At 40.1% G+C, this 19,588-nt stretch overlaps 1 protein-coding gene across 1 annotated transcript; it reads left to right on the top strand.

The window, feature by feature from the left end:
* Window positions 1-5,412: 5,412 nt before the first annotated feature.
* On the top strand, window positions 5,413-17,865 carry cenpn (centromere protein N). The gene is made up of 10 exons (XM_080188065.1): window positions 5,413-5,585; window positions 8,229-8,274; window positions 9,003-9,062; window positions 9,173-9,252; window positions 9,340-9,510; window positions 11,055-11,156; window positions 11,759-11,816; window positions 12,563-12,672; window positions 14,758-14,884; window positions 15,030-17,865. The coding sequence occupies exons 1-10, from the start codon at window positions 5,418-5,420 to the stop codon at window positions 15,140-15,142; spliced, it is 1,035 nt and encodes a 344-aa protein (XP_080044191.1). The 5' UTR covers window positions 5,413-5,417; the 3' UTR covers window positions 15,143-17,865.
* The last annotated feature ends 1,723 nt before the right edge of the window (window positions 17,866-19,588 follow it).

Genomic DNA, 19,588 nt, shown 5'->3' on the forward strand with positions numbered 1-19,588 from the left:
GATCCAAGCCACGAACTGAACCCGGGTCCCTGGCACTGTGAAGTAGCAGTGCTAACCACTTCATTGCAGTGTTAATGTAAGCATACTTGAATTCTGAGTGACCATTTGTATTCTTTGTGCCTATCATTAAGATGATAGCATTCATACAACGCAGAAGGAGGCCATTTGGCCCAACAAGTCTGCACCAACCACATTCACACCCACAGCCTTTTCCCACAACCCCACATATTTATCCTGCTAACTCCATGACACTAGAGTTAATTCAGTATGGCCAATCGATCTAACCCACACATCTTTGGACTGACGATATAATATTGTGATATTATGATGATATAATATTTATTATTGTCACATGTATTGGGATATAACGAAAAGTATTGTTTCTTACTCACAATACAGACAAAACATACTGTTCATAGGGTGCATAGGGAAGAAGGAAAGGAGAGGGTGCAGAATATAACGTTACAGTCGTAGCTAGAGTGTAGAGAAAGAACAGCTCAATATATGGTAGGTCCATTCAAAAATCTGATGGCAGCAGGGAAGAAGCTGTTCTTGAATCAGTGGGTATATGTTCTTAAATCTGCTCCAAAACCGTGGCAGGCAAGGTGGCAGAGTCCCAATTAATGTTTTGAGTCGAGTCCAACAGGACTCTTGTTCAGATGTTCCAATGAGAAATTATATTGTATTGGAAGTCTGTTATTTCTCTCTCCACAGATGTTGCCACAGCTGAGTTTTTCCAGCACTTGCTGTTATTATTTGAGATCCCCAGGATCCAGTGTCCTGGTTTTTGGGGGTGGGGGAAATCACTGTTAGGCCAGACAGCTGCACTACCGGCTCGCCGGGCTGGGTGGCGCGGTGCTGGGAGGGAGCAGAGGGGAGGGGCTGCCGCCTGGCGGGTGGCGCTGCTGATTGGGTCATTTTCAAAAGGGGGGTTTGGGCGCGAGGCGGCCCCGAGGGGGCGGGGCTTGTGTGGGAGAGGCGGTTTGGAGCCGGAGACGGTAAGGCTGGGGAGACCGGAGAAGCGGAGGGACTGGGGGTGGGGGAGAGCCGGGACCGGAGATCCCGAGGGGGAAGGGACTGAGGAGCCGGGGGAGTCGGAAAACTGGGAGCTGGAGGGGCTGGGGAACCGAAGAGATTGGGGAAGTGGGGGGGAGCCGGGACCGGAGAGACTGGGGATTAGAGACTGAGAAGCGGGGAGCCAGCCATTTCCCCGCCTTCTGCAGACACAGCGTCAACAGGAGAGGGCCATTCAGCCCGTCGAGCCCCGGCCAGCTCCCCACACACACACAAGTCCAATTCTGTTGTTTCCTTGCAGTCCCCCTAGGTTTAATCCTTCCCCTCAAGTTGCTGCAATTTCAAACAATAAACTCTGTTTCCTTTTTTTTGGTTCTGTTCTTATTTTGGCTAGTATAAGATCTGAAGAAAGTAGGCTATTTGGTCTATTGTGACTGCTTCACCATTCATTTTGATCATGGCTGATCATTAAGTTCAATATCTGATCCCACCTTCCCCCTCCATGTGCTTTGATCCTTTTAGCCCCAAGAGCTATATAAAGTTTATTTATTAGTCACAAGTAGGCTTACATTAACACTGCAATGAAGCTACTGTGAAAATCCTCTAGTCGCCACACTCCAGTGTCTGTGCAGGTACACTGAGGGAGAATTTGGCATAGCCCATCCACTTAACCACATCTTTCAGACTGTGGGAGGAAACCCGTACAGATAAGGGAAGGACATGCAGCCTCCGCACAGATAGTGACCTAAGCTGGGAACTGAACCCAGGTCCCTGGCGCTGTGAGGCAGCAGTGCTAATATCCAATCGGAGACTGATGTTAACTCCACCTTCCCTTGGAACTCTTGATTCTGTTTGAATCTTGATTTGCTTTTTGGTGTAGCTGTGCATCATTCTGTCATTCATTCTCCCTCTAGTTGCATTTTTGCTGTAACTATTGCTGCTCTGCCATTTGCTCCATGACATATTATTTAATCTCTTCTTCCCTCTATTGCATGCATTCCTCTTGCTCCCTCCTAACCCGTCCCCGTCCTCTTTTTGGCATAATACGCATCACATTTCTGCCTTCCTTCAGTTTTGAAGCCATATTCAAATCCAGAAGTTATATCTGCTCTGGGGAAGCGCTGACAAAGGGCCATCCAAACTTGATACAATGGCTCTATTCTCTGCACAGACATTGTCAGACCTGCTGAGATTTTCCTGCATTTTCTGTTTTTGTTAAAACTGCTATGCTGTCTACTGCAGCTGCCAGATCTGCTGAGTACTTCCAGCATTTTTCTGTTTTTATTTGAATGTGTTGCATAATATTACTGTACATTGTGTATATTTTAGCACTGATTCTGTTTTTGTTTGTTCAATATCAGATGTTAGTTTGACCCAGTTGATAGCACTTGCACCTCTGAATCACAAGATTCCTGGCTCAAACTCCATCCCAGAGACTTGAGCATAAAAGATCCAGGACAGCACTGGAGGGAGTGCTGCACTGTTAGAATTGCTGGTTTTCAGATGAGTCATTAAATCGTGGCGCTCTTTGACTTCTCAAAGATTCTATGCCACTGGAAAAATGGGAGAGTTATCCTTGGGTCCAAAGAAGAATCATTGGACTTGAAACATTAGCTCAGTTTCTCTCTCCACAGATGCTGCCAGACCACTGAGTTTTTCTTGCACTTTGTTTTTATTTGAGTTGTCCCTGGTGTTCCAGGTAATGACTTGATCAACATCACAAAAAACATGATCTGGTCATTCTCACGTTACTTTTTGGGAGTTTGCCATGTGCAAATTGACTAGTGCATTTCTTGCTTAAAACAATGACCACACTTCATTGATTGTAATGCATTTTGAGATCCCATGGTTGTGAAAGGTACTATAAAATACAAGTCTTTCCTCCTGCCAATATTTAATTTAATTAACTTTGCTAAAATGCTTTGTCTGGTTATTATCTCATGGTTGTTTCTGTGATCTCGCTCTTTGGAAACAGTGGTGTTTTTGTGTACTGTAACAGTGACGTTGAGACATTTAATTGACTGAGGTTTGGAGTGTTTTCAGGGTGTGAGAGACACTTATTTAAATGTTCACTCTTAGAAATTTAGACATTGAATTCAGGAAACTGATTACATCACAATTGGATCACTTCTAGTTGTCCCATTTTAGAGTATTGAGACTATTGTGCATTGTAAGTTCATGATATAATGAAGATAAGGATAGGAAACTAGTTACGAGCTGCAACTTGAGATGCTGAGACAATTTACTGTAAGCAGTAGAGATTAAAGGAGGCTTTAAAGGAGATTTTCAGTTGGTGTTTTGGTGATTAATAAGATAAAACTGTTTCCTTCATCATTCAGTGATGAAGCATCTTTTAATATCCAGTAAGGCAAAAGATTGACGAAATTTCTTTTGCAGACCATTGGAATGTGGGAGGTTTTGCCTCAGGGATTGTTTGTTATTCATGAACATGACACTAGTGGGAATTCAATGAGTTAAGCTTCAGGTGCAAAATGTTCAAAGACAAATAATCAGTCCAATTTGAGAATAAAAATATATGTTGTGTGGTGGGCGCACATGTATTGTTGGTGTGAAAGAGATGCCACAAGCTTTGAATTTCAAAGCTCGCGTTTCCTATTGCCCAGTGTGATTCTGTCCCATTTGTAGGAGATGATAATTTGCTGATAAACCTGGGCCATTGAGTGATCCTGTTCAAGGCTGCCCCATGTCTTGGGGGTGATTTTGGAGATCTTCAGTGAAATCTTCAGGGAGTGTTTGGAGCAAAAGATATGACTTAAGGGGGGGGGGGGAGGGGGTGGCAGGAAAGAGATTTGAAGCAGGTACTACGGTGTGTATACCAAGATGAGTTGAATGTTTCCTGTTCTGTTAACTTCTGTAGCTATATGTGATTCCTTGAGGCTGGATGTTTATTCTTTGTATAGTGGGCATAGAGTTCCACTATATATGTTTTAGAAAATGTAATTATAATAAAAATATCTTGGCTGTGAATTTGAGTTTAGATTTACCCTTCCTAAGTTAAAATAGGCTGGAGTTTCTGCTCTGGTGACTAGTACTTGGTTGACTGGATTGCTACGCAACTCACCACCTGTCGCTAATTTTAAGTTGAAACCCTCTGGTCAGGAGTAATCCAAGTAGTAGCATAATAAAATGATAATGCTGACTAATAGCAAATAATCTCTATCAATTAGCCTACAACAAACCCAAACGTAACGTGAAAATCCTAATGGTGTAGAGCTTTGGAAGCCAGTGGTCCAAAGTTGCTGGTATATAAATATGTCACATTTTGTTTATCAAAATATTTGCGCACTGAATCCCAAAGTATTATTTTCTGAAAAAGCTCTAATTTACATTTGCATAGATTAGAATTATCTGCTTCCACGATCTTGTCAAAAGGGGAAGCTCCATTGATAGACTGCTCAGTCATGGTTTAGCAAATTCAGTGGTGTGCAGTTAAACTGACATTCATCTGTGTTCCCCTTGCTGTTTATATGATTTAATTATTGGTAACATTCAATAGCTTAATAGAATAGCATTCAGTACAAATCCAAACATATTATAAACTGTGTGTGAGCATTTCAAAGTGCTTTACAGAAAGTATGTTCTGAAGGGTGCTCATGAGAATATAGGGAAGCAGCTCTCAAAGCTTTTCCAAATGAAGGTACCCTTTCCGAATGGATTAGTGATCACTGACCACCCCACCCATCCAAATTATTATAATGCATTACTCAATATAAAAATGCTGTTATATAATGATTCAATAATATGCTGAAGAAAAAGAATATTTCTTTACTTATAGATAACAAATCTGCTTGCTTTATGCAAGGATAATTTGTCTATCCTTGAACACTCCCTCTTGAGTGAGATGGCCAGTCTTTTCTGTACATGTGACAGCCATACGCCAACATTAAATGCTCAGCAAGCACTTTCACATTTTCGTGGATCCTTGGAAAGTCTACAAATTCCCAGGTGTTCACAGACTCTAGTTTAAGGCGCATTGATTCAGGAAACAGTTTGTGCATAGCAAGCTCACACAACAGGAAATGAATAAATATTTAGATCATCTTTGGATGTTAATTGTTAAATGTTATACAAGATACCGAGAGAAATGTCTTGCTATTCCTGTGAGCTCTAGTGGGATGTTTCACGGCTACCTGAAAGGGCAGATCAGCTCTTGGTTTAACATCTCAATGGAAAGGTGCTACCTCTGACAGTGCAGCAATCCATCAGTAGTGAACTGAAGTGCTAGCCTAGATTGAGTGTTCAAATTTTAGTGGAGTTTGGGGGCACAATCTTTTCCGCAGGTGAGATGTTATCAGTGAGCCACAGCAGACATTTTGCTCATTGTATTCAAGCCCTGGCCATTTATAGTGGATTTCTGTGTATTATTATAAAGGTGTTTGGAGATGGATTCAGTAGAATACCTCATTAAGGTGCTGTCAAGGTTTCGAATAGCTGACTTCCCCAAGTTACTGAAATCCTGGGATTTTCTGTCCGCAAGGCAGCTGCAGGAAGTGAACTTCAGGGAAACGACAAGAAAGGCTCTGATTTTGGAGGTAGCTGACCTTTGTGAGGTAATGTACAATATGTATGTAATTGATATTTTTTCCTCTGAACGGAACATTTTTTTATTCATGCATGGGATGTGAGTTTTGCTGACTGGGCCATCATTTATTGTCCATCCCTATTTGTCCTTGAACTGAGTGGCTTGCTAGGCCATTTGAGGCTATTTAAGAGTCAACCATGTGAATCTGGAGTCACATATAAGCCAGACCAGATAGGATGACAGATTTCCCTCCATAAAGGACATTAGTGAACCAGACAGAATTTTTATGATTTTTTTTAAAGTTACAAAGCCAATGGGCAAACTCAAATCTATTCCTTTCTTGCTCCAGACACCAAATTCAAATTCCAATTAAATCAAAGAACAAAACAGCCCAGGAAACAGGCCCTTCGGCCCAACGAGCCCGCGCCACCATTTTAACACCACCAGTCCCCCCCCTCCCCCCATGACCCTTATCTATTGTTTTATGGCCATCCACATTGAGGGAAACTAATTTAGGGACAATTTATTACTGCCAATCAGCCTAATAGCACATCTTTGGGGTGTGGGAGGAAACCAAAGCACCCGGAGAAAACCCACCCAAGCACAGGGAGAATGCGCAAACTCCCACAGACACTGGCCCAAATCCATGTGTCTGCACAGCAAACAGTGATGGTCACTGAGCTGTTGTCTTGCCCAGCATCTGGTCCAGTTTAAGCACACACTAACGACATGAAGCACTAGGCCAATCTCGAACAACCAAGAGAAGCCCAAGTACGACCCATCGCATGTAGGCCCCTCGTTGGGCAACACGGCGGACCGACTTAAAACCTGTGAATGAAAAAGAGAAAAAACATTATCATACCATACCCATTTACCTTACCAGGGACGCCCCAATGCTAATGAACCTTATTTAAAACAATCTCCTATATCTACCCATCTCCAACCCACTCATGTGCCTGTTTAAGTTACTCTTAAACATCTCTAGCGTGCTTGCCTCCACCACCTTACTTGACAGAGCATTCCATACCCCCACAACCCTCTGTGTGAAAAATCTCCCTCTAATATCTGTGTTATACCTCTCGCCCCTCACCTTAAGCCCATGGCCCCTCGTACTATGTGTCTCTATCATAGGAAATAGCTTACCTCTGTTTACTCTATCTATACCCTTCATAATCTTATATACCTCTATTAGATCCCCCCTCAGTCACCGTCTTTCAAGGGAAAAGAGCCCCAATTTCTTCAATCTTTCCTCATAATCCAGTCCTTCCATACCAGGCAACATCCTGGTAAACCTCCTCTGCACTCTCTCCAGAGTCTCCACGTCCTTCCGGTAGTAAGGTGACCAGAACTGGACGCAGTACTCCAAATGTGGCCTAACCAACGTTCTATACAACTGCAACATTAGACTCCAGCTCTTACATTCTATACCCCTTCCTATAAAGGCTAACATACCACAGGCTTTCTTCACAACCTTCTCCACTTGTACTGCCACCTTCAAAGACTTATGCACTTGCACCCCCAGGGCTCGCTGCAATTCTATACTCCTTATGGGCTTACCCTTAATCGTATAACTCCCCCCTTCATTATTCCGGCCAGAATGCATCACCTCACATTTATCCGGATTAAACTCCATTTGCCATGTATCTGCCCAATATACCAGCCTATCGATATCCCGTTGTATTGCCAGACACTGCTCCTCACTGCCTGCCAATCCAGCCATCTTGGTGTCATCAGCAAATTTGCTGATCACACCACTTACTCCCTCTTCCAAGTCATTTATATACACTACAAAGAGAAGAGGTCCCAGTACTGAGCCCTGTGGCACACCACTAGTGACAGACCTCCAGCTAGAAAAGGACCCCTCCACTACTACTCTGTCTCCTCTTTGCGAGCCAGTTCTCAACCCATCTATTTACCTGGCCACATATCCCATGAGCCTTAATCTTTTCTACCAACCTACCATGAGGGACTTTGTCAAACGCCTTACTGAAATCCATGTAGATGACATCAACAGCTCGTCCTTCGTCAACTGTTTTTGTCACCTCCTCAAAAAATTCTACCAGATTCGTAAGGCAAGACTTCCCCTTTACAAAGCCATGCTGCGTATCCTTAATCAGATTGCAACGCTCTAAGTGCTCATACATCCTATCCCTAAGAATCCTTTCCATCAACTTGCCTACCACTGACGTTAAACTCACCGGCCTATAGTTACCTGGGTTATCCCTCCTACCCTTTTTAAACAACAGTACCATGTTCTCTATCCAATTCATGGTTCCCACAAAAGAGACAAACAAGATCCAAGCTACAAGGTAGGGCATCTTGGACTTGATCCGATGCTTAATCTTAGCCAAAAAACAATTACATGGACATCGCTAGTATTTTAATTTAAGATTTTTTTTGGATTTAAATTTCACCACCTGCTGTGGTGGGATTTGGACAGCCTCTTTAAGGAACAGTGACTGTCCTTTTTTCAGAGAATAAATTTCAGTGCTTTAGAACTTTGAAATACCCCATTTATGAATATTAAAACTTGCCATTCCTTTCATGTATGTTTAATACTGAACTATATTGAATTGGTTTTGGCGAATAGAAAAATTGAATGTTTTTTGATGGTTTTGTAATTTTCAGCTGTGTAAAATATTTTTGATGTGTTTCTTGAAATTTATTCTAGGCTAATGGAGTTACCCTAAAACAAGTAGCAGATTTGGACATTATTTGTAAGTATTGCCTTCAATTTCATTACATATTAGGAATGGCACATTTCATAACTAAGTTACAGCAGAACTTTTACTATTAAATAAAAGTTTCAGACAGACCTGTCTCTTATTAAAACAAAGGAATTCTCTGGCTGTTTCCAGTTGGCACTCGTATGTATAGAATTTAATGCTGTAATTTCATGTAGAATTATCAGCCACGCCTGTTGTCAGGTTGAAGCATTAGGAACATTACGTTTATTTTGTTTGCAACTTTATTCATTAGATTGGTCAGGTCTTTTTTGCATGACTTGCATGTTATGAAAAGACTAAGATGCTGATTTTATCGGCTGCCCTAAAACGGGGGAGGGCGAGGCTCTCAGAGGGCATTCCCCATTGACTCTGGTTGCGATCTTACGAGCCTTGGACAGCCGTGGCGGTAAAATCAGGGCCCAAGTGCCAGAAGTCAATAAATGCATTTTTTATTTAACAGATTGAATACTGTCATCTGTTTGTGAAATATTGAGAAACTTGTAGAATATTTGTCTGCACAGGACTGGTAATATCCAGGCAGTTGAGTTAGGGTATGCAAGAAAATAGAGGATACCAGAAATCTTAAAATAAAAACAGAAAATGCTAAGCTTGCATGGGTTGAGCATCTGAAGATAGTATTACAACCAGACATTTGACTCCTCGCTCTGTTCCTAAAATGCTTAAATTTTTGTTTAACTTTCTGAATTGCATGTCTTCAGATAATTGTGCATACCCTCAGAAGAAAAGATGGAATTCTTATCAAATGTTCAGATCAAAAGGTGTGTAAATCATCTTTCACTTTTCCATGCCCATTTCTTCTCATAGCATTTAGCAACGGTTTCCTATCTGTTACAATATATTCATTCACAATTGTATAATTCCTTTTCAGGTGATGAGGAAGCAAAGTTATTTGATTTTGGAGACTTCAGAATGACATTTGAAAGAAATCTCAAAATGCTCGTTAGAAACGTAAGTTGCAGGTTAATTTACATTTGGTTTTGAACAGTTCTCTTACCTATTTTAATTTGAAACCCCAATTTATTTTTCCTTTCACAGGTCATGGTCAACATTTTGGAACTTGGGGAAGCAGTTTGGATCCGAATTGCATGGGGAAAACGCCACTCCCCACCTAACCAACAAAGGGCTTCATATGCAGTATACTACCCACAGACTCCTTATGTTTTTGTGGCTAATCTTGCTGCACAGCACAGAGTTTATATCTCTCAGGTAAAAGGACTCTACTTGGACCTTACCTGTAATCTGAATTACGTTGGGTGGAAGATTCCTCCCTTGCCTTTTCAAAATCATATTAAAAGAATACTGTGCACTGTTTTAGTCCATTCCTTTGGATTTGGATATTGCTGGTGGTAAAGCTAACATTTTTCACAAAGAACAAACTAAAAAGCAAAATGCTGTGGATGCTGGAACTCTGAAATTAAAATAGAAAGTGCTGGAAATACTTGCAGGCTAAACAGCATCTGTGGAGAGAGAAACGTTTGATTTGATTTTTTTGATTTGATTTAATATTGTCACATGTATTGGGATACAGTGAAAAGTATTGTTTCTTGTCTGCTATGCAGACAATGCATGTCGTTCATAGAGTATATGGGATGAAGGAAAGAAGAGAGTGCAGAATATAGTGTTACAGTCATAATTAGGGTGTAGAGAAAAATCAACTTAATATATACTTGGTCTATTCAGAAGTCTGATGGCAGCAGGGAAAAAGCTATTCTAGAGTCGGTTGGTCTGTGACCTAGACTTTTGTATCTTTTTCCCAACAAAAGAAGGTGGAAGGGAGAATGTATGGGGTCCTTGATTATGCTGGCTGCTTTTCCAAGACAGTGGGAAGTGTAGATGGAGTCAGTGGATAGGAGGTTGGTTTGTGTGATGGACTGGGCTACCTTCACAACCCTTTATGGTTTCTTGCGGCCTTGGTCAGAGCAGGAGCCATATTAAACTGTGATAAGGGTTGATGATGTTTCATTTGAAGCTTAAAGAACAAGATCAAACAATAAAACAGTCTTTCTGTTCTAAGTCATTGTGGATAATTTTTCTTTCACTAAATGGTTGCTTGTTTCAAAAGATAAAATCTGAATGAATATACGTGTCCAGACACTGATTATTTGATCCCCTGGTTTGGTGGAATTCTGTGTGATATCTGCTGTAAATACTGTCACTCCTAAGATCAAGATTATCATGCTATAATTTAGTTAATTTATGATAGTGCTAGGAATATTTCACAGTAACTTCATTGCAATGTTAATGTAAGCCTTACTTGTGACTAATAAATCAGTTTAACTGCAAAAAATGTTAATTGTCATATAACAGAAAATAAATGCAAATAGTCAATGAATGAAAGAAAAACGGCACTGCCTTGTGGACTTCCAAAGGATTCAGAAAGCCTTTGACTGTCTCCTGCATTGTTTCTACATTACCCAAGAGTTAGATTTAAGATGGGAACAAATGACTTGCAGTGAATGTTCCTTTAATTTATTTTGTCCCTATCCCATTTGTTGAACCGGTGCATAGCCCTTCTTTGGCTATGAACTTCTGCTTTTTCAAAGTTGAAGCAACTGTAACCTTTTTTTAAAAGTTGATCTTTTCAAGCAACTGAGCTCCAATCTGCTGCTGAATTGGCTGGACTATATTAAACAGCTTAAGTTTGTGTCCCTCCTTGCTTAGAATTAGGTGCTTGTTACACAGAACCAGTGTTTTAGGATGGGAGTTTTAAAGTGAGGCCCTTTTGAAACTTGACTGAATTTATTTTCCAGGCACTGGTTGTTGCTACAGAGCATAACATGCTCAAGGAAATGGACCTACGTGGACATTGCTTGGACTCTCTCCGAGACATTGCTCTTAAAAGATTTAATCCGGTAAAACAAAGCATTCTTTTTCCTACTTGCAAAAATATTTTATTGGAAAGCAAAATGGATCCCCTGGCACTGATCTGATTGATTACTTGGAAATGGATGTTCTGCTTTTTCTTTTTCTTTACCCTTTCCACACTTATTTGAGATGAAGTGAGCATTACCACTGAAGTCCTGGGTTTCACTAATTGTTTTGCTCTGGGGAGTGATTGTAGTGTCCAACACTCGGGAGCATGTTGGATGTTAATTCCCCAGTTGGAGACCCTGTTTAACATACCTTGCACAAGACATGACTTGTTTTATTGTTTACTCTGCGCACCAACACACGGTTCTAATGACATCTGGCTGCCAAATTCCTGTCTTGACCTTTCTCCCATCCCCACCAAAATCACTAGCATGCCCTCCACTGTCTTGTCCCTCTTCTCCAGAGAGCCTTCTCTACCCTTTGGAAGTTATGTTCAAAATTCAGCTCATTGACCCAAGTTTATGGTTGCCTCTCTCCCTTTTTTGTATTTGAAGGCACCTTGGGAATTTTGCTATGTTAAAGTGGCTGTAGAAATGAATTTAGTGTCAAAGATTTATTTATGCTCTGTTTGTTTTAACTTCAGGCGCTTTCCACACACCACAGGAAACATTTACAACAGCTAAACACCAACCAGGAATCTGGTATTGTTTTATTACTTCAATGCAATTAAAATCTCGTGTGTTATGACGGGGGTCAAGTGACTTACAGAAGTAGAAGGTTAATACCCTGATTTGCAGTTTGAGAAGCGTCTTGCACTAGCCCATAAAATGTTGTATTTACTTTAGGGAGGGAGAAGTGTATCTGTAGGGGCCCTTGCCCCCATTCTTGAAATGTTATGATTGTGCTATGGAAAATCTTTATTGGTGGCTGGGGCTGGTGGAGAAAGAGGAGAGGTTTAGACAATGTAAGTAATGGATTTCTCTGCTCTGACTCTGCCTCTTGGCAATGGTTGAAAGTTTGAATCTAGTAGTAAAATGATTCAGTGCTGCTATTGGTGAGCTTGGGCTAGTTTTGTATATGCCAATGATTAAAACAGACCGACAATATATACAACAGTGGAATGCTACACATCTGTCCACACATATATTGATTAAAAGTGCAGTGAATTTTCATTTTGCACTGACCCCATATCTTGACATGCAGTCACCTTGCATAGTACCCTCCTGCTGACTTAAGCACAAGTATATTTAGCAAGATTGGACTGAAACCTTTAATTAATTTGCGTGCTTGTCTGATTCAAACTGAATAGTGTTCTGCTGGATGTTGAGAATGATTGAATTGGTGTCTAGTCTAGACAGAATAATCACTATATGATTATTGCTATATGTATATGATATTGTTACATGTGTTCATCTAATTTCCTTCTCTTTTTCCTCCCTTCACCAAGATCAGAGAATCACCATAGAAAATCTTAGAGAGAAAGAAAATGCCAAAAGATTAACATCAGCAGCATTTGGAGAAGGGTCACTACCAAAACTGGAGGAGGTTCATTACAGGGTGTGTACTGAAACGTGCTTCTGATATGCCATGATCTTCAGTATAATGTATGTTGCTTGGTTTGTCTTTTTCGATAGGAAAGCTATCTCGCCTTTTGCTGGATGACCTACTCAGTATGTAGACAGATTTCCAAAGATTACCAGCTTGGTTTGGTGATCGAGCACATCTTTTAAGTTTTAGTCACATGGAACAGTACAGTACAGGTCCTTTGGCCCTCAATGTTGTGCCGAGCTTTATCCAATTCCAAAATCAAGCTATCCCACTCCCTATCATTCTAGCGTGCTCCTTGTGCCTATCCAATAACTGCTTGAAAGTTCCTAATGTGTCCAACTTCACTATCACAGCAGCATTCCACACCCCAACCACTCAGAGTGAAGAATCTACCTCGGACTTCCCTCCTATATCTCCCACCATGAACCTTATAGTTATGACCCCTAGTAACAGCTACATCCACCCAAGGAATACAGAAATGAGCCATTTGGCCCAACAGGTCCTCAGGTTTTTGTTTCAAGCCACACTCTGTGGGCTGGAACAAATAAGTTAGGCTGACACTTCAATGCAGGGTGTAATTGAGGGTCTGCTGAATTGTCTGTGGTGTTGTCTTTCAAAGGAATTAAACTGAGGTCCAATCTAAAGGCAATGACAAGAAAATACTGTGGATGCTTGAAGGATGAAATAAATCAAACATACTGTTGACAGAGAAACAGATTTAATTTTTCGGCTTTGTGCCCCTTGACAAGAACTTGTTCAGAGGGCACTAAGGATTTAGTGGCATTATTTGAAGAGGACTAGGGAAGCCTTCCAGTGTCTTGGCTGCTGTTTATTCCTTCACTAACATCATTCTTTTGCCAGACATCAGATACGGTTTTATGGCCATTTGAAAAAGTACTAGAGGTGAATAAAATTTAATTTTGTTTTGCCTTGCAAGTTGCTATGATTTGGAAAGTATTGCTGCAGGCTGGTGGGAAGGGATTCAATAGTAACTTTGAAAAAGGAGGTGAATAAATAGTTGATGGTGGAAATTTTGCATGGCTGTTAGGAAGAACAGGAAATGCAGCTAATTGGATAGCTTGTTCAAAGAGCCAGAATAAGCCTAAGTGCCTCCTTATGTGCTTTTTATTCATTCAGGGGGTGTGGACATAGCTGGCTAAGCCATAATTTTTTGCACGTCCCGATGTTGTTCTATGATTTCTTTCTCCTGTTCCAGTGATGACAATTACTACTTGTCGTGGTGCAGTTGAGTGTCAATTCTGCGGTATTTGCATTTCCAACTGGATGAGCATTGATGAGCAAGAATCATGGCTGATATTTCCTCCTCCTAATTCAGCCAGGTGAAAAGCCCTTATCAAGGAAGAAATACAGTCTCCTTACTGCAATCTGAAGGCTTTTTCCTGAATATATTTTCCTGAATGTATTGGAATATAAATGTAAGGAAATTTTCCTGTAGCTGTACGGGGCCTGAAACCACACCTGGAACACTTACTGTGCACAATTTTGGTCTTATTTGAAGAAAGACATAATTGCTTTAGACAGTTCAGAGAAGGTTCACGTGACTCATTCCTGGTTAGCACTGCTGCCTCATGCCAGGCACCCAGGTTTGATTCCAGCTTGGGTCACTGTCTGTATGGAGTGTTTTCCCAGTGTTTACATGGGTTTCCTCCAGATGCTCCGGTTTCCCCTCTCATTGAAAGATGTGCAGGTTAGGTGAATTGGCCATGCTAAATTGTTACTTAAGTGTCCCAACATACATAGATTAAGGAGATTAGTGGGGTAAATGCTTGGGGTTACAGGGATAGAGTGGATATGATCATTGGTAAGATGCTTCGAAAGAGTCGGTTCAGACTCAATAAGCCAAATGGCCTCCTTTTGCAGAAGGGATTCTGAGGAAGTTTATCTTTTGAAGAAAAATTGGGCCTATCTCATTGAAGTTTAGAAGGAGGTGTGATCTTTATTAAGATGTACTAGATCCTGAGGGGATTTAATGGGGTAGATGCCCAGAGGCCCTATGTTCCTATGATATATTACTACTGCTTTCCTTTGCCAATCGTTATATTGCTAATTCTAATTCCAAATGTATTGTTTCAGTTGCAAACTGTCTTTAAGGATGAACACAATAAAGGGATTTTATCAGACAGAAGAAAACCATTCCGATGTGTAGCAAAATTTTCCAGTCCAAATATCCTTGAATCGTTGAGAGCACTTCCAGCACTAGGTAGGTATATTCTATGGTCATTATCATCACCTATGTACACCTATTTTCTTTGCTTTGCCACTTCTACTATACAAGGTTTGATGATGGAAGACTTGTAGCATTAGTTCTGTTCTAGCCATGACAGTTTCCATTTTCTTTTTCTTAGGGATTGCTGATGTTCCTATTTCAACCATGTTCAGCAGTATCCCAGAAAAGGGGAAGAACTATTTCAAAATTACAGACAAAAGGGCTGCCGGGCCGAGTACGCCAGGTCCTTAACTTCGTAGTCCAAGGACAATCTGTAAATACTTTTATGTTTCCTATGGAAAAACTCTGTTGCCTCTTCTGTTCTGTAATGAAACTTTAGATTTTCCTCTAGACCGTTGAACAATTTCTTTGCACGATGTGGATGTGACATTGTTAACATTGTTTCCTGACAACTTTTCAGGATAACCATTCATTTATTCCTTGTGTTGCAAATTATTTTTTAAAAAATGACTTTTTGCATAATATCTCTTATGAAGATTAGGGAGTTTATACATTTGGAAGGCTTTCTTTAGTTGCCCCTTATGGAGGAATCGAGCTGGACATTGATGCCTTTGCAGTATTTGATTTTCTGACACTAATTATCTAGATCCGCGTGTTTAACTGCATTGGTCTAGCTATCCAAAAAATGTGACATTCTTGGAACCATAACCGACCAAGATGTTAAAGAGTTCACTAATCTTTGGTTAATTTTTTATTCCCAGCCAAACCCTGTTCTTCATTTCCCCCCTTCAGCTCATGATATCTCAGAATACTTGATCATGCTCTGAACTGAATCTTTAGAAGAGGTTTTCAAACATTTTAATGTGTCAGAGAATCCTACAAAAACTATAATTTCCCCTATTCCCTGCAATATGGCTTGCATACGATGGAAATATTGTGCTATTATGTTTTCTTTGAGAAAGTAACAACCCACGACATTGTCTTTTAGATGAAAGTTACTGATCTGTAGGCTTGCCAGACATTTTTGAAAAATAAATGCAAGAGACCTTGTTTGTGATATTTAACACATTACCTCTTGGAAGCTTCTACGGTTTTACTTTCCATTTTTGCTTTTAAAATATTCTCCGTCGCTTGCTTTTGTTCCAACTTTCTTTTCCTGCAGTTAGATTTTGCTGCTCTTGCTATTTGTTTTCAGGATTACCAGAAGATTGCTTTTCCCATCAGTTTCCCACGGCGATCTGATTTTTACTACAATATGGTGATATTCCAAATTCTGGCCATTTGCCAACCTGTCTCATTTTATATTTAAAAATTGCAAGGCAGGAGAACAACATCACACACTGAATAATTCTAGGATATCCAACCAAAGTTTCATGACAGTGGAATTTGCCTTTTTTAATGTAAGCCTAAGTTAGTGGGTTTGATAAAGAAATGGTTTGATGTCCATCTTCACGTTTCCAGTTTGCACACTCAATTGCCAGTCTTTAATAAGTGGGTTGTAATCTCGTGTTTAGTAAATATCTAATTCAGATCTTCAGTTAGGAAGAATTCAGACAGCCAAAGGGTATAAGAAGATGGTGGCCCTTGCTTATATTATGAAAAGTATAGTTTTCTCTTTTTACTATAAAAAGCCTATTGTGCTATTTCCAGGGTGGTGGGATACGACTTTATTTTACTCATTATATGGTTGCAGATATTTGAAACAAGTTCCACTTATTCTTTGTCAATGAAGGTCAGATTATCAGAAATAATTTCATAACCATGTGGTTTTTTTTAGGTGAGAACGCTAGGTAAGCTTTTGGTTAAAATGCCCACTCTGAATATTATCTGGACTTGATTTCTCTTGCACTTGTTTGATTGTGTTTTATGTCAGTGATGAGGCCCATTTTGGGCATGGAAGTAATGAGAATTTAGCGGGCTTGTCCCACCAGACTGGATTCTACCTCCAATTAATAGGTCACTTAGCATAATCACACTGAGCATAATCACACTGAGCTGCAAGCAAGGTCATTCTCAATTTCTACCAAAAGGAAGCTATAGATAAAAGGTTTCATTTTGGGGACGGTGAAGATTGGAGTGCTAAGATAGTCTAACTCTACTTCAGTTTTAACCTAGAAGCTTGGGCTTTGGTTAGAATTTCTTGGCAATAAAATTGCTTACATGTTCACATGCACTTTGCCCATTTGAATTATTACACCCCCATAGTTATCCAAGGTCTTATGTTAGGCTTAATTTTTGGATCTGGTTTAAAATAACTGAATTTCACTTCACAAGCCAAGAGATTTCCTTGTCCAATGATCAGTGCTGTTGTTTCTGGTTTTCCATAAGGAAATGTTTTGTTTCTGAAATGATTTGCTGCACTGTCTTGCATTTCTTGAGCTCAGTTTAAAACTGGAATCAAACAAATACTTTGCATTTGTGAACTGTTGTCCTGTGACTTCCCTGTGCTGTCCAGTTCTTCACTGATGCACATATGTGAGATTCATGTATGTTTGTGACTGAGCAGTGAATTCCTACCCAGATGGCTATTAAGAGTGTTGAGTCCATACGCATTCATTTCTAGCACCTAGCAATTAGCAACACAAACTTAACCAATTTTCTCTTTTGAATCCTTGGGTGCAGAACACAACTGTATTACCCAGACTGAAGTTACTATCTCTGCACAGACTTGGGAATTGAACCAGCCTTTAAAATTCTATACCTATCAAGTAATTGATATGTAAACTTTCCAAATACTTGACAAAGCTTAGTCACTAAAGATGAAGATCTAACTGGATGAATAAAGAATACAGCATCTCCTTGTAAAGCTTTTCTACATACAGTCCAAATGAAATTTGTCAGCAGTACTGAAGTTCCAGCTTCCTTAGGGTGAATTGAAGTCCAATCTTGGTGGAATTATGAATCTGATCCTCACTATTTTCAAGTATTGTTAGAAATTATTGACATTTATTTGTACAATATAATGTTTAATAGTTTTATTTATGTAAATGTAATAAAATTTTGTGGTTACTTTACATCTTGGCTTACTTTGGAACTATTGTGTTTATTATGTGGCATGTTCATGAGCCAGCATTTATTGACCACGCCTAATTGCCCTTGAGAAGCTGGTGGTGACCTGCTGCAATACAAGTGAACGCAGTGGACATATGTCCGTACAACCTATTATGAGGCCTTTGTTTTTCTACCATAATCCAGTACTCACCTCTTCAAGCCTCTCTGCAGTTCAATAAAATCATGGTTGATAATCTAAATGAAATTGATTTCTTCAATATAAATGAGGTTGACGTTAATGGGACTCGAAACAAATCCTTTAGGACATATCATCTTTCTACTGAGATGTACCATCTGGAGAAGGGACTCTTGTGGCATGAACACCCTTATGAAAGAGTTATTGGATGCAGGAGATGATAATAGATTGGAACCAGGCTATTTTGATCCAGATGATAATGGCTGATATACCAAGGCAACTCCAGATGTAACATTTTAGATTCAATTAGTTAGATATAGCCATTGGCTGGTTGTGACACTGCTAGCACCCAGAGCTTTTGCAAATTTGGAAAGTTTGGAAACAAAATTATTGCAACCTAATTTGGTTTTCTGAAAAAATAAATCCCTGCAACTAATACATAAAAGTCTCTGGCACTGTGGATGCATAGTCTTCAAGTTGGATACGTGATCCTCAATGTACTAAATGGTTATCATTACTTCCAATTCAAATATTTTTATACCAACATGATAGTTTAAGACATAGAAGTTGGCCATTCAGCCCATTGGGTTCTAATATATGATTAATGCTGATTTAAACAACCATAAAACCCAGTCTACCCAATATGAGGAGAGATTGAGTAGACTGGGCCTGTACTCATTGGAGTTTAGAAGGTTGAGGGGAGATCTTTTGGAGACATACAAGATAATGAAGGGGCTACACAGGGTAGAAGCGGCAAGGTTGTTTCCACTTACAATGGAAACAAGAACTAGGGGGCATAGCCTCAAAATATGGGGGAGTCAATTTAGCACAGAGTTGAGGAGGAACTTCTTCCAGAGGGTAGTGAATCTTTGGAATTCTCTGCCCAATGAAACAGTAGAGGCTACCTTGTTAAATGTGTTTAAGTCACTGATAGATTTTTAACCAATAAGGGAATTAATGGTTATGGGGAGCAGGCGGGTAAGTGGAACTGAACCCACTATCAGATCAGCCATGATCTTATTGAATGACGGAGCAGGCTTGAGGAGCTAGACAGCGTACTCCTACTCCTATTTCCTATGTTCTTGTATCTGGAATTTGGTGACATTTCAATGTAGTCTGCATCATTTGTGTTTTTGGTGTAAGACAAAGATAGAACTAGTGGTTAGAATAAAGTACTTGCTTCTACATAATGTAGTTGAGACAGGTAGCACAGATGTGTTCTTTAAAAAATTTTATGGGATTTAGTCATCACTGGCTTGCCCATCCCTAGTTGCCCCTGAGAAGATGATGGTGAGCTGCCTTCATGAACTGCTGCAGATATAGTTAAACCCACCAGCATTTGAGGGAATGCTAGGTAAGTACATGATGGAGAAAGGAATAGAACGTTCTGCTAATAGGATGTGATAATGAGGGGTGAGAAAAGGCTTGTATGGAGCATGAGTAGGAACATGGGACTGTTCAGCTGAATGGCCTGCTTCTGTGCTGTACTTTCCACGTAATCTATCTTAAAGTTGTGACATTTAACCACTTTCTGAGAAAATATGCGAATG

Source organism: Carcharhinus amblyrhynchos, chromosome 4, assembly GCF_965287045.1.
Source record: "Carcharhinus amblyrhynchos chromosome 4, sCarAmb.v2.hapA, whole genome shotgun sequence".
Taxonomy (NCBI): Eukaryota; Metazoa; Chordata; class Chondrichthyes; order Carcharhiniformes; family Carcharhinidae; genus Carcharhinus; species Carcharhinus amblyrhynchos.